This window comes from Eulemur rufifrons, chromosome 3 (genome assembly GCF_041146395.1).
Source record: "Eulemur rufifrons isolate Redbay chromosome 3, OSU_ERuf_1, whole genome shotgun sequence".
NCBI classification, from domain to species: domain Eukaryota; kingdom Metazoa; phylum Chordata; class Mammalia; order Primates; family Lemuridae; genus Eulemur; species Eulemur rufifrons.
In genome coordinates this window covers 58532459-58548496 of record NC_090985.1, presented here as the reverse complement: position 1 = coordinate 58548496, position 16038 = coordinate 58532459, and the positions used below count along the sequence as shown (strand labels likewise).

General features: G+C 44.1%; 1 protein-coding gene across 1 annotated transcript in view; it reads left to right on the top strand.

Moving 5' to 3' along the window:
- Positions 1–12909, top strand: part of GRHL2 (grainyhead like transcription factor 2) — a 116982-nt gene extending 104073 nt beyond the window's left edge. The window contains exons 15-16 of the mRNA XM_069466166.1: positions 10585–10649; positions 12762–12909. Of these exons, the coding sequence (XP_069322267.1) occupies positions 10585–10649; positions 12762–12876 (180 nt within the window). The 3' untranslated portion in view covers positions 12877–12909. The remainder of the gene's footprint in view (positions 1–10584; positions 10650–12761) is intronic.
- The last annotated feature ends 3129 nt before the right edge of the window (positions 12910–16038 follow it).

The following is a 16038-nucleotide window of genomic DNA, read 5'->3' as shown; positions in this document are numbered from 1 at the left end:
CTGAGATGGGCTAGGTGAGAGAACCTCTGATCTAGACCAGTTCTGACCTGACTGCCCTATGATCCTTTCTTTTTCGTTGGTGTCTTTTCTTGCCCTTCCATGACACCAGGCCAGTTCTATAGGTGTTCCGCAGGTGTGGTCTCGCTGGGCCACAGCGGAGCTGCATGTCACCTTCACTCCCACCCGAACAGCAGCTCAGCAATTCCGCCCACACTCCCCACCACAGCAGCACCTGGTTGTTGATGCGTTCTAGGGGGAGCTCATTACACCGGCCTGGCTTTGGTTAGCTGGAGTAGGGGGTGATGGGGCAGGGGAGTAATGCATAGTATCCTTTGACCCTGTAGCCATGGAGAAGTCAGCTTCCCTAGGCTGGCTCTGGTCAGATTTCTTAGGGCAATTTTGACTTCATCTCTCCTTTAAGTCTGGAAAGAAAAGGTTTTATTCACGCACCAACACAAGCTCTCTCCTTGCTTCCTAAGTTGTGCAAATGGGAAAGCAGGACAAGAGAAGTTCCTTCAGGACCTTCAGGTGATGCAGCGTGGTGGTGAGCTGCAAAGGAATGACATAGCAACCCCCGCAACTTGGGGGCAGCCATTCAGGACACCAGGCTCTGTGGCAGCAAGGACTCAAGCACACTGTGAAATGAGATGAACCCTGGATCCTGCTCACTGTACCTGTACCCTGAGTTTATTTGGTACCTGGGTGGGGTAAGAAAGGGTTCCTTCCGGGGGTGGGTTCTCTGAAGAGCAGGACCTCACTAGTGTCATCACACTGACCCTTAGCAATACACACACACACACATATATATATATATATATATACACATAAAATATAAAGGTATATCTTTATTGGTATATATACATATGCATTGGTAAAATATATGTGTGTGTATAAAGTAAAACCAATATACACATGTGTAGGTAAACAGTGTAGCTGAGGGGGTCAGCATGTAGGCTTTGGCCTCAGAAAACCTGTGTTCAAATTCTAATTGTGCCCCTTACTAGGTGGACAAGTTTCTTAACTTCTTCTCCATCTTTAAAATGGAAATAATAATACTTAATTCACAGGGTGGTTGTGAGGATTAAATGAGACAATATAGACATAAACTCTGCCTGGCTTCTGGTATACACCGAGTCCCTGGCTAAGATCAGCCTTTGTTACTAGAACGTTGTTTTGAGTAGGCATCAGCGCTGGGTAGGATGCAGTGTGAAGACTTCTTCCTCCTGTTCTTGAGATTTTGAATTTCTCGAACACTCATTTGCCTACTGTCCAAAAGATAGAAAGTTATTTTGGCTTGCGACTCCATTATGTAATATCCCACCAATTTGGAGTCTCGGAGGAGGCCCGGGCGGTGGCAGCGCCCCAGGTATCTGGCTCTGCAGCTGCGGGCGCCGCGTGGGCAGCCCTCTCCTGCGGCCGGGGCGGGAAGCTGCTCCTAAGAAATGATCTTTGTGTTCCAGAGCCAAGACCCCATGGTAAACAAAGTCTTCAAACAAGAAGTCAAGGTGACCCTGGCCTCCAGGTTTTGTTTCAACTCCTAATTTCAAAGTAAAATCATCATGTGGGGGGCGGGGGTTTACATTTTTTAACAACTAAAAGTTACATACAGAGAAAAAATGCTCAGTGAGTGGGAAAGGGAAAAAACCTAACTTAAAAGGAAAGTTGTTTAATGAAGAGATTGTACTTGACCTCAAGCCATGACTTTGAACCCTGTCACAGGTTGAAAATGGCTTCCCATAAGCTCAAACACGGTCCCCCACTCCTTACTGTGGAGCTAAGGCATTGCTTCCTTAAGTGGGCCCGTCAGATCCCCTGGGTTACGTTTCAAAGATGCCATCCCAGAGCCCCACCCCTCAGCTTCAGAATCAGACTCTGGGGGTGGGCCCAGGAATCAGCATTGGTGACAAACCCCCTGGTTGAACTGAAGCACACTAAGGTTTGAGAGCCACTAGCTGGTGTGTACCTTGGCTGGGAACTGGTGTTAGGGTCTGATTCTGCCCTAAGCACCTACATGCATGTCCACTCAGAATGGGAATTGGTTGCCGCATTCTAACTCCTTTGGGGCCAAGTCTCTGCAGAGGTAGTTTTAAGCCGGGAAGTAGCCCTACAGACTGTTTCACAACCATCCCTGTGGATTTTAGCAGTTGGCCCGGGTCTAGGTGACCTCCTTCATCCTTCATCAATGGTTTGGGAAGGCCAAATGCTGTCTCTGTTGAGGAAGGAGCTCACAGTCTTCCAGGGCCAGCAGACTGCACAACTGCAAATGTAAAAGTATGTGTGTGTTTCCTACAATTGCTTTTGAAATAGGAACACCTGCTTCATAGCAATATTCACATTGTTTTACTCCTTTCCTGAACTAGTTATTGAAAGGTTGGCTGTGCCTCAACCTCTTTATCTGTAAAATGGAGTCATCGAGAGCATTAAGTGACTTAACACAAACACTCACAGGTGTTAACTGAGCAGGTGACGGCAATCATGGTGACAGCAGCTGCTGTCACAACAGGAAGATGTGGATTGCTTTCCAGGGCAAAACCTGCTTTTACCTCTACTGAACTCCCAATCCCCTATCTTTAGTCAGGCATTATTTAGATATAGAAGCAAACCTGTACTGGAGGGTAAAGAGCAAAAAATTAACAGTTTTCATTTTTTTCTTTTTAAAAAAATCATTATTGGGAATTAGTGGTGAGATGTTGATTTGTCATCTTCACATGACTAGAACAGTGTTGCCACCCTTCCTTCAGGTGGGAACTGAGGTTTGAGTCAGAAGGTACTACATCAGGTGGATTTGTTGAACAATTTGGGAATGGCGACAGTGTTCCTACAGCCTACACGCATTTCCTGTAGTCTGGAAGTCAAACCACTTAATAGGATGGAGTAGTTCTGTTATCTAGAAATCGGGCTGCTCTTACACTCAGCAGGCATTATACTCTTCCTCCCAAAGATAATATACTTGAGTTAGCCTTAATTAAAGAAGTCTCTATGTAAGACTGAGCTCATGGGTCCCACCATGAGTTGCACGTGCAGCAGTGTGAGTGGACTGGGGACCTTGATTGACTTGGGTTCCAGCTATGACTGTGTGGTCTTGAATATGTCAATCTTAGAGTGTTGGTTTCCCTTCCCTGCAAAATGTGGAAAATGCCTATCTTGAAGAATAGTTTTAATTGTACCACCCTTGGCCTCTTACTGTTTTGGAAAGAACTCTTGACCACAACAAACAGGAATGGAATTTTTATCTGATCTATGTCAAGCTGAGTCACTGTTCGGTAGGACAGATTGGATGATTCTTCTTATGCAATGGTCCTGAGCCACTCAGACCTTCATTTCACCTGCCTGAAAATCATTTTCCATGCAGATCTACACACCCAGATAGAACAAGGAGAAAAAGTTCTCGTCAGCTGAACTGAACGTTGTCAGCCAGATGTTACTGAATATTCCTATACTTGCTGTCATTTGGAGAATAGATACTATTTTTCTTTTTGTTTGCATGTTTGGTATGTCAGTTGAGCCATCCATGTAACTTGGATGATTCACTTTGGCTTCTTTATTGTTATTAGGTTTTAAACTTAATTAAAGACAAGGATTTGGTAGTTGTGATGGTGTAGTGGTGGTAGTAACGTTTCCAAACTTTTCTGTTGGCATTTCTGAGCAATTTCACCTAATAATCTTACAAATAAAGCATCTCTGGCCACTGTACCTCCTTGCTAATTCTGGAGTCCAGCAGGTCCACTCATGCCTCAGGGCCTTTGCATTCGCTGTTCCCTCTGCCAGGAGCGCTCTTCCTGCAGGCCACTGCTCACGTGTTGCTTTATCAGATAGGCCTTCCCATTCTCAGGCACCTGCATCAACAGCATCTCCAGCACTCTCTATCCCCGAAGCTGCTTTGTTTTCCTTCATAGCAGTTGTCACCACTTGATGTATTTAATATTTGTTAGATGTTTATTTTTCTCTCTTCCACGGTAGGATGTAAAGTTTATGAGGTCAGGGGCTTTGTTTCTTGTTGTCTGCTGTGTTTCCCCAGAGCCTCTGCTGTGTCTGTGCCGCCGTGCCGAGTGTGGTGGGGAGCATGATTTTCACATACACTGCTCCACTTGATCCTTCTAATATCCCTATGAACGTGGCAGGTAAATAGCAGCATCATCACCTTACAGATGCAGAAACTGAGGCCCAGAGAGGGAAGCATCCCAAGGTCTCATAGCTCCACAAAGTGATGGAGCCAACTTAAGCCCTCAAGCAACTTAGGTCCAGTTGGGGAGATGTTCACATTTGAAAAGTTATTACAAGAAGAATAAACGTTCCAAGTCATGGCTCACAATGACTAAAGGAAAAGAGATTAGTCAATAATAAGCCATCAGGCAAGAAGTAGTATGTGTAGTGGTTGATCCCGCACAGACAGTTGGGTTGGGCAAATTACTCAACCTCTATACCCCAGTGTCCCCATTTCTGAAATGAGGATAATAGTATGGGATAATATTATGAGGATAATAAAATGGGATATAGATTGGTGTGAGGATTAAATGAGTTAGTATACATGGTACCTAAAATTGCACATACAAATACTCTGTAAGTGAATATATGTGAATATATACAGTAATACACACACAGAGAGCAGCTGACTAATGCTATGAGCTAGAGAGGCAGACTGAGATTGCTCCAAGCCAAACAATTAGGGATGGTTTGTCTCTGTGAAGCTAGCCGGTGTACCCCAGGAAAAAGGTTGCTTATGGCCTCAGTAGCACATACTTTTTATCTGACTGAGGCCTTCATACATAGAGGTGATTCCTGAATCCTCCCTGGTTCTCTTGACAGGTCAAATGCAGCCACCTAGGAAGTGTTTGAAAGCAAGAATCTCCTGCTTTTTTGATGTGCACTTTAGGAGCCCACGCTGAACAGCATATAGCTCCAAATAAAAGTAATGAAAACTAATTGGCTTCCAGAGCAGGCAGTTCTGTTAGATGTCTCTAGAGAAGGCAGACTGAATCCTAAATTGGTGAAAATCAGTGGGAATCTCTAACTTCTGCCTATCACATACCTGAGGTTTCTGGGCAAAGGGAACTTTCCACAAAGTAAAAGTCTAAAAATTACAGATCATCACACAACTAATGATACCTTGATTAGATGCATCCAAGACCTAAGATCCTTCTGGGTACCAAAGAAGCTTTGGGGGTCTTTATAAATATTGATAAGGCACTTTTTAAAATTATGAAAGTGTTCTGCTCAGTTCGGACTTGAAACACAAAGAGAAAAAAAAAAAAAAACGCAAGCACTCCCAATCACTCTGTTCTGACAGAACTACCCTGTAGCACGCGTCTTCCATGCATAAAAGGGAGGGTTGCACGGGTGATGTCATCCAGCCCCCAGGCAGAGGAATGTTCTGTAACCCCCGGCAGATGGCCGCTTCCTCTACATAACATCCTGCACAGTCTCACTTTCCAGGGTTCTGAATCTGGCAGAGAACATCTCCCTGGCTTGTGTGGAGGCAGGAACACCATGTCAGAGTGGCGCATCATCAAGCGGCCTGTGCCACTGAAGGCTGCACTGGGAGCAGGACTTTGCCCTTCTGCAGGCACAAGTATCACCTTTGCCAGGTGCTCCTTGGTACTGGATGAAGTCTGTGAGTCTTGCTCTCAAGCCTTCTCAACATATGCCCTCCTCCCCTAGGAGTTCAGAATCTGAAGCCACCTGCCAGGTTGTTCTCTTTCAAATCCTGGCTCTGCCACTTACTAGCTGAGGGGTCCTGGGCAAGTTACTTAATGACTGGAAGCCTCAGTTTCCTCATCTGAGAAAGCGAACTTATGAAAGTACTTATTGCATTGTTATGATGTGAGCAAATTAATAGATGTAGAGCTCTCTGTGCACAAATGCTGGGCACATAGTAAGCACTCAATAAATGCCAGCCACTGCTGTGCCGCTTCTGCTACTCCCTGCTCACCCAAGTAGAAACTGGAATTGTGCAGATTTTATGCCCTTTGCCTACTTCTTACTCTTATCAATTGATCTGTGAGCTAAGATGTTTTTGTTCATGCTTTGGGGAGCAGGGAGTCATACCCCTGAAAAGAGAAAACCCAAATATCAGATTCACTTCTTTTTCAGAAAGGGAGAGGGGTGCTAACAAATATGAGCTTGATGTTGAGCAGAAAAAAGTCTCTATTTTTTCAATTTGTTTTTAAAAAAGATTCCAAGTGACACTAAACTTCAAAAACCCAAGTCTTAAAGACCAAGCAAGTCAAAATGATAATTAGGTACAAATAACATAGTCTCTAGGGACTCCAAGTACACAGCAAGCAGTTATATATAGCAAAGAATGCTCATCAGAGTTCTTACCTTTTCGTGCCATGAATACTTTTGGCAATTTGGTGAAATCTATGGACTCTTTTCTGAATAATATTTTTAAATGTATAAAGTACATAAGTTTACAAAGGAAACGAATTCTATTGATATGCAGTCATCAAAATAATAAAAAGCATGCCTGTGATATAGAAATATATGTGTTCCTTATTCATGCATTAAATATCATAATCTGTGGTTGGGAGTAATAACTACTGTAATTTCAAGGTATGATGAATGAGTATAATCAATATTTTGAAATATCTACAGAATTCTAATGTGACATAAAAATATCCGTGATTTCCATTTATAACAAAGAAACTGCTACTTCTAATGTTTACGTTTGTAATTGAAGGAAATGCTAAATTCCAGTTTGAGGTTAGTGAAAATAAGGATGAGTGTTTTCCCCATCCAAGTTCATGTACATACTCTTTGGGCACCTGTAAACCCCAGGTTAAGAAGCTTAGACCAACCATGCTGAGGAAATGACAGCTCTATAAATGATGTGGAAGCAGGTTGCTATTCAAGCATTTTTTTCTGTGCACCGGCTCTGATGACTGAGTGGTTCTAGAACCCCAGGGAAGGGGGAAGGTAATGAGCTCTCTCCTGAGAATTGGCTATGCCTGGGTCCTTTTTCCTTCATCCCTTTAGCACAGCTGCTTCACTCTGAGCCCTCGGTGCAGAATCAGCTCACCTTGGCAATTCCCTTTTGATTTACATGTGCAAGTAAGGACACCAAGAGACATGACAAATTGTGTGGGTGCCAGGCATGGGAGGAAGAGAGAAAGGAAGCCTAAATTCTTCCAAAGGGAGCTTTGGGCGAGGAGGGATGAAAGCAACGTCAACCCTACATTATTGAGAGTCTGATCAGATTTGAAAACAGCATTAAAGATGTTCAAGGAAACTTGCTAGTGTTATTTAGACAGATACAACATAACATCTACCCAAGCAGTTGCTAAAGGAATTTGACTTTCTAAGGAAGGGAGGGTGAGCTACTATATAGCCAAGCTAATATAGGAGTATTTCCAAGAGGTTAAACATTTCTGGTAACTTCTAAAATTTTTATTTCTAATTTTATTGAATTATGATCCAATGTGGTGTATCTTTGTTACCCAAGACATAAGAGACTCTCTTTAGGAGATGTAAAGTTTGGATATGTGTGTGTGTGTGTATTTTTATTATGTTATGTAAATTATATTAATTGTATTATTTAACTTTTTACTTATTTACTAGATTTGTTCAATTCTAAAAGAGGTATATTGGAACCTCTTAATATAATTGCATTTTTTCAAGGTTTTCTTACATCTGTAATAGTTTTTGCTTAAGTGCTATGTTGTTCGATGCATAATGTTTTACGATTGCTATAGCTTTCCCATAAATTGTGCCTTTTCTCATTATATCATGTCTGTTCTTACCCATTGACCTTAAAGTATACTTTGTCTAATATTCCCCTCATCATTCCTCCTTTCCTTTTATTTGCATTTGATTGCTGTGGTCACTCATTGGTCATTCTCTATTTACCACATTGTGTTAAGAGCTTTTCTGTTAAACAGCATATAGCTGGCTTTCTTCCTTTCTCTTCCTCCTCTTTTTTTCTTTTTCTTTTTCACCCACTCAGCTACTCTGGCTGTTACTGGGAGAATGAAGTTCATTCTCACTTGGCATAATGACTGACACACTTGACTTTATTTCTTCCATCTTTTTGTTTATTATGTATTTCACTTTGTGGTTTCCTCTTACTTTTACTTTCAGTTTTCCAGTTGGATTAAGTTACTATTTTCTACCTTTTTAATTTTAAAGTTATTCTTTACATTTCCTAAATTTTTTCAATCTCTTATTTCTCTATTATTTGAAAATAAAATTCCAGTTATTTCCCCCACCAAGACCCTCTACCTCCCCCGACTCCCTCTGTAAGATGCGACTTTCAGAGCTTTCTTTTCTCCTTTCCCCCTCCCACTAGGATGAACCCACTGAAATGTTTAGCCTATCCCCACAAACTCCCAACTTCTAGATTTTGCCAAAATAGTTTAGTACTTTTGTTCTAGGATATGATTAGATTTTTCTTTGCATTATGTCCTTTTTTATTTTAGGGATCCTTATTTAGCACTTATATTTCACACTCCCAGTCCATGTAACCATGTGTACACTCTAGTTTATGCTTGTTTTCTTCCCCTTTGCCTAGTCTCTGTTCTGATGCATTTGCCGTTTGGGTAGTTCTTATAAGTACAGTCATCCCTCGGTATCCGTGGAGGGACTGGTTCCAGGACACCCCCCCCATACCAAAATCCGGGGATGCTCAAGTACATGATAAAAAATGGTGTCCTATTTGCAGACAGCCTACATACATCCTCCTCTATACTTTAAATCATCTCTAGGTTACCTATAATACCTAATACAATGTAAATGCTATGTAAATCGTTGTTATATACTATATTGATTTTTAATTTCTATTATTTTTTGTTGTATTTTTAAAAATTTTTTAATTGTTTTCAAATATCTTCAATATGCAGTTGGTCGAATCTGTAAATGCAGAACTTGCAGATAGTGAGGGCCAACTGTATTTTTTTCAAATGAGATATTTGGATGATATACCCTCTGAACCCTTGCATTTCTTAGAGACTATTCCGTCATCCTGAGAAGTAAGGGATAGCTTGTTGGTGTATAGGATTCGTGGGGTGAAGTCCTTTTTTTCTGTAGTCCGTAGGGGCTCTTCCACTGTCATTTGGTTTCCAGTGTTGCAGATGAGAAGACTGAAACCACCTTTATCCTTTTGGGGGGTAACTTGTTCTTTCCATCCAGGAGGTTCCAAACTGTTTTCTTTATACTTGGAGATCTGGCACTTTTCAGAGTGGCCAGGCACATGAGTGTTTTCTCACTGATCTGTCCTGAGATTCAGGGTCCTCCTATTTAAAAACATAAGTCTTTCTTCTATTATTTGTTCAATTATTTCCTCTTCTCCAGCTGTTCCTTTTTCTCTGTCTGGGATGATTTTCACATCTTCTATAGCCTGACTCTATTCTTCAACATCTCTTTTCTTTTCCTTCATAATTCCATCTGTGCTATATATTTTTGCTTTGCCCTTTGAGATTGTTTTTCAACTTGATTTTTCCTAACACTATTTGGTTTGCTGAATTGACGACCTACCCTTCCATTTATTTGCTGACATTTTACATTTTTTTAGTTCAATGATCATATTTGTATATCAGAATTTTGCACATGAGTGCTTCACAAGTGTTCTTTTATGGTCTTCTTAAGTGCTCTTTTATGTTCTGTTCAAATGGACGCCCCCAACACAAGTTCTGTCAATTTTCTTCTCTGTCTATAGTGCCTCCTTGGATGTGTTATTTTTCATACTCGGCCCATTTTGGCTTAGGTGTGGCTGTGGGGGAACCCCATCAGTGATGGGTCAGGGTGCACAGCAGGCAGGCTGCCACCCCAGTCTTCTTTCCCTCTCCTGGCCCTTGGCCTGTCTGTTCTGCTCCATCTGGGCTCATTGGGGAGTAGGAGGGATGGAAGGGTGAGAATCTGTGATTCTCTGTAGAATGAGCTCTTCCCAGGATCCAAAGTTCTTTCAACTTTGCTCTAGAGATCTTCAGCCTCTCTTTTTCTTGATTTGCAGGAGTTCTTTCTAACTTGAGGAAGTTAGTTCCATGTCTTTCATTTGTGTTGCAAAAATGTTTCCCAGTGCATTATTTGTCCTTAGCTTTTTATGGTGGTTTTTGCAATACTGGTATTTTTAATCCTGTGTTGTTTTAATTAAACTTTTAACCTTTTTTTTCCAGGTTTCATGTCTTGCTGAGAAAGATCTTCCTTACTTTAAGATGATAGCTATACAAATAATTAACTCATAGTTTCTTCTTGTATTTTTAAGGTTTCATCCTTTGCATATAAATCTTTCATCTACCTGAAATTTATTTTGGCATAAGGAGTAGAAAAGGGATCCAACTTAAGTTGTTAAATTTTTTCTATATGACTACTAGTTAATCCAACATCATGATTAGAGTCCATCTTTTTCTGATTGATCTGAAATGCCACTTTTATCATAGATGGAGTTCCCTTGTGGCTGAATCTTTTTTTGAACTATTTAGGGTCTATCCAAAGGGAAAGCCTTGTGAGTGAATGTTTTGAGAGTTTTACTCAGGAGTGAAGAGCATCCTGTGCCCTGGGAAATGTCCAGGAGAGTGAAATTGGAACTTTCTCCTTTGCCTCTATGTGCAAGTCCTTCCATGCTCATCTGCCTTCTTGTTATTGGTGTTACAGATATCTGAGAAATATGGGCTGCCTGTGGAGAAGATAGCAAAGCTTTACAAGAAAAGCAAAAAAGGGTAAGAAAGAAACTCAGCTTAAATTGACTTCTAAGTCAGATTAAGTCTGTGATGCCTTTAAAAAAAAAAAAAAAAGATGCCTGTGCTGTTCATTCTGTTGTGTACCTTTCATAAAAATTGTGTGTTGTTCTTCCAAAAGATTGCAGAGGAGCTTGCAAATGCAATGCATTTTGAAGATCTTTAATGAGAGAGGGAGGGAGGACAACACCGTATTGTCATGATGTCAGCTGAGATGCCTATTCCAATGACAGGATAAGCAGGTGGACTAGAGGGGTCTGGAGGTGGTGAGGACACTGGGGAGAATGGCAAAGTCACCCCTCTGCAGAGAGTAGAGTTTATAGGGAATCACTTGCAGCCCTCGGGGCTGGCATCAGGGTGGCACAGTAGGAAGAAAAAATGGTTCAGGACATAGGGAATTCTTCCAAGGTGATTAACAAAATGTTCTAAAATGATCATTGGACCTGCTTGTTCTCATTGTTAAGAACAATTGCTATTATTTATTGGGTGTTCAGTAGGTTCCGGGTCCCCTGCTAAGTGCTTTACACACTTTCCTCTATTTACTCCTCACTGCTCTATGAGGTAGAATCTGTTATTATTGCTAATTTACTGATGAGGAAACTAAGCCAGAGGGAGCTTAAACATCTCGCCCAAGATGTCATGTTCAGTAAGTAGGGCACAGATTCGAACCCAGGGCTGTGTCCTCAGAGCTCAAGTGCTTAGCTCCCACTTTCTGTTATCTACCACCCTCTATGGGCTTCTTGCCTGTGAGGGTCTAAGAGTAGTGGCTATAGGAGCTGGATTTGGTGCCAGGAGAGGGTCTTCATTGACTCAGCTTCTGGAGCTATTTTTCTACAAAAAGTAGAAGATGGGTCTTTAAACTCTTCTCTCTGGACCATATTCATAAAGGATATTTATTACCTGCGATGCTCAGGCTTTCTGAGTGGTGGGGCCTCTTGGTTGACTGTGGGTCGAGGAGGACCCCCTTTCCACCTGAGCCCTTTTGGAAAGCTCATGAAAATGCATGTCGCACTTCTTTCCAAGCTCAGTGTAATAGGCTGGGTGCATTATTCCTCTGACCATGAGATTGAGTGGTGTCTCACCGTCACTGCCAAGCAGAAATCCTTAGTGCAGATGCACGTGCTGATGACAGCATTTTGCTTTCATTGAGCTCTATGTCAGGCCCTGTGCTAAATGCTTTTATCCTAACAACATCCCTCTAAAGCTGGGTGGTAGTACTTACTTTTGCAGAAGAATGAACTGAGGCTCTGAAAGGCTAAGCAACCTTCCTATTGACACATATCTGTAAAATGATAGAGTCAATTCTTCATTCTCAAACTAAGATCTGTCTGACTTCAAAGAATGGGATTGGCTCAAGGACTTTAGGCCATGGGCAGATTCTGGAAGCTGTAGGCTTTCTCAAAACTCAACCCACCAGAAATAGCCAAGGAGTAGGTCATAGGTGCCAAAACATGAGCTTCAGAGTGAGGCCAACCCACTGTCAAATCCAAACTCAACTGTGCACTAGCGAAATGAACTCGGGGAAATGATTTAAACTTGCTGAGCTCTGTTTTCTCATTTGCAAAACGATGACAAAGACACCTTCCTTCAAGGTTGCCATGAGGACTAAATACAAGGTCTCTGACACACTGGCACATACTATGTGCTCAGTAAAGGGTAGCTGGAATTCTTGTTTAGTTTCGTCTTCCTCCTAAGAGCAGAGGCAATGCGTTTTTTATAAGGCATTTTGGGGAGACAATATGGTTTAATGAAAATAGGGGGCCTAACTACTTAGAGCCTGGCTCTGTCAATAGCTAATTCTGTGATCTGGGCCTCCTAACTTCTCTGGGCCTTAGTTTACTAATCTATAAAGCAAGAGGGTTGGGTTGAATATTAGTTCTGAGAAATTGAGGCTTTGTTTTCCTCAAACTGGTTTTTAGGGCAAGAGAATAGAATGAGGGTCTTTCCCTGCCTTGTGTCCTCTCCCCTCCATGCCCCTCCAGCCCCCATTGCAGGAGAATAGGTACGAGAAGCCCCCGCCCAGAGCCTCGCTTGCACGGGGCACACTGCTCACCGCATCTTTCTTTCTACCCTCCCCACCCCCACCTGTGGCAGCATCTTGGTGAACATGGATGACAACATCATCGAGCACTACTCGAATGAGGACACCTTCATCCTCAACATGGAGAGCATGGTGGAAGGCTTCAAGATCACGCTCATGGAAATCTGAGCCCGGGGTTGGCACCCCCTTGGCAGGAGCTCACAGTGCATTCCCCGCTGGGAGAGATGGAGGCCCCAGACCCCGGAAACCCATCTCACCCCTCTCACGACTGCTGTTACAAGACTGCACAGGCCCCACTGACCGCCAGTGTGCTTGGCCCATCCACCAGCTCCTAGCACGGACCTGAAGCCTGAGCCCCTCAGGAAGATGCCTTGGGCCTGGCGGATTCTTATTTATTGATTGCCCACCTTTTTCCAGAGCCCGGGGTCCAGGCCCGCCAGGACTCTGCGAGTCACTGCTGGCTCCAAGTGAGACTGTCCAGAGTTCCCTCTGTAGGAGAAACACTCCTCCCGAAGAGCCTGAAACATTCTCATCCCTTTTTCTCACCTCTCCACATCCCCTGAGTGGCTGGACAAAATGAGCTACTTCTCTGTGCAGTAGTCACAGGTAGGGGAAGAGGTGGACGCCCTCTACTGGTCAAAACCTTCAGGCTGCTCTGGGGAAGGTTGTCTTGCTAAATACCTCCAGGGGTTCCCAGCGAGTGGTCACCAGGCCTTGTACAGGAAGACACTGAGCTACCATGTAATTAGTAACGAACACAGGATGTACGCCTGACTCGCATGTACATAGTGTTTATAATATTGCAATAATATATTTTACCTGTGGTATGTGGGCGTGTTTACTGCCCCTGGCCTAGAGGAGGCACATACCTGGAGACTCCGTTTTCTATAAGGAGTTTCAGCCTCTGTGCCTGTTCAGGAGACATGCTGCGCAAGGGAAGGGGTGTCAGGTGGCTGCAACGGGTACCAAGATGGACTCTCCAGCAGGCATGCCTGGGGACGCGTCCCCTGTCCCCAGAGGAGCCACCTCTCCCTCTCCATGGGCACGACTCTCCCCAAGGCCGCCACGTGCGTATCGTGCTGATTTGCTTTGCTTGACTCTGCCTTTGAGCTGTCGCGCGGGAAAGGTCGTATTGTCCAGGCCCTGCTCCCTCTCAGCTTGGGTATCAGGCACTGCCTGAGCTTTCCAGAGAGGCTCTGTAGGGGTTTTGTCATCAGGCGCCTGTCGCTGGGGCCTGCTGCAGGACTCCTTGGCTATCGTGAGAACCCTGGACACTGTGTAGCGCCTCACAGTTTACAAGCACGTCCTTCATCTCAAGTGGCTCTTTAAATGCCCAACTGCGGTTCTGAGAGCCGTGCCAGCGCGCAGCCCTGAGTCGGCAGGCCAGGCCTTCCTCCTGGCCTCAGGACGGACAGGAAAGATTATCTGCCTGGCTTTGGGCGCTGGGCTTTCAGGAAGAGTGTGAGTGAGAATGTGCCGTGAGCCCTGGCTCCTCGGAATCCTGCCTCACACAGGAGGAGACGGGGAAGAGAAGGCTGCGTCCTCCTGCTCCAGGCCCTGGGAGATGAAGAGGAGAAAACACTCCCCTAAACAATCACAGAAGATGAACTGTGTGGGCCATGTTCTCTCTGAGGGGACAGGTAGGTGGTTTAGGGGTCTGCAGTCACCCTTGCAGGCTGAAGCACTAGCTTTTTGGTAGCCAGCCACATTCTGCACCCAAGGCCCCAGATCTAGGGCAGGTTCCATGTAAAGGTCCAGATTTGTTTGTAAAGCACTTTGTCGTCTCACCTGGAGGCCCTTCACTCAGGGCTCCCCGCGCTCCCCCGTCTGCCCCTGAGGTCCAGAGCAGGATGGGGGTGCTGCTTCTAGCTTAGCCTTTTCCCCTTGAGGCTGCAGAGGAATTGGATGGAACAGAGAGCAGGTGCTGTGCCCAAGAAGATCCCTGCGTGGTGGTAAGGGGGTGCCCTTCCGTGTGTCCTCTGTGGTACCCCTTCCTGTGATGCCAAAGGTTTGCATCCCGTATTCAGCTCTGCTCTAGGCTGTCCCCTCCTCTGTGCCGACAGCCGTACCCTGGGCCAGCCTGGGTACCAATGGGGCTGTGTTCTAAGATGGACGAGTTCAGTGTTGGAAATACATATGTACTATGCACTTCCCACGCTCCTTGGGTTAGGAAAGTTTCAAACACGATTGGCAGATGTAGCAGCACATACTATTGGGCTGGGGCCTAGGACTCCAGAGTAGGGAGAAGACAAAAGTTTTGGCAGCCTGACCCAGGCTATCCACCTTTCTCTCTCCAGCCTCTTTGGAAAGCTGTTTGTTGGTCCTGCCCCAAGGCAGATGAAGCAGAGATGCTTTTGCATTTGTCCTAAGTCCTTGAGCAATCACTGTGGCGACCATTGCCAGAACAAAGGATATGAGGCAAGTGCCACCGAAGGGTGGTGCAGAGTGCCACGTCCCTTCTGATCTGTTCCCCTCTGCATTCCCGGAGCGCCCTTGGCTTAGCTTTGAGGTGTCCTGCGCTGTGTACTAGCAGAGCTTTGATGAGCAAAATTTCCCGAGCAAAAACACTCCAGGAAGATTGGAGAACTTGCCTCCTCTTCCTTTTTGTCCCTTAACTTAATCACACTCAAATAAATAAGCTTTTTCTTTTTTAAATCCATGGGAGACGGGGGACATGTGAAGCAAGTGTTTGTCTTACACATCCCCAAATTGTTCAGACTTTACAGGTGTTTGGAAATTGGGACCAACAGAAAATTGCAGTCAGATGTCTTCTTGGAATTGGTTCCCAAAAGACTAAGGCACGTCCCAGCCCAGAAACTTAGGAAGCGTGAAATGAATCAAACATTTATTTTCCTTCTTTTTTAAAATCATGAAAATGCAACAGAAATAGAGGGTTTGTGCCAAATTCTATGAACAGCCCTTTCTTAAAGACAAGCAAGGGAGATTGATATATGTACAATTTGCTCTCCTGTTAAAAAAAGAAAAGGTAAATGTAACTTAATAGTTTTGTAAATGGGAGATGGGGAATCTATAAACTATAAATACAGTTATTTTATTTTTTGTACATTTTTAAGAAAAAAATAAATATTCATAACAGAAGAGTAAACCAGCAGCGTCTGGTGCTTTCTGTGAGTTGAGTGTTGGGCCCTTTGCCTGGTTGGAAAGACGTTTCTTTGTGGCTCCCCTGGCACCTTCAGGTCCTGGGCGTCAGCAGAGCTGGCATTTCCTCTTAAAGTTACTTTGTCGTGCCCACCCCAGGGTCCGATGAGAAGAGGCTAAGGTCATTGAGAGGCCTCTGTGTGACCGTGGCAGGCTCCCCGGGGCAGTTGT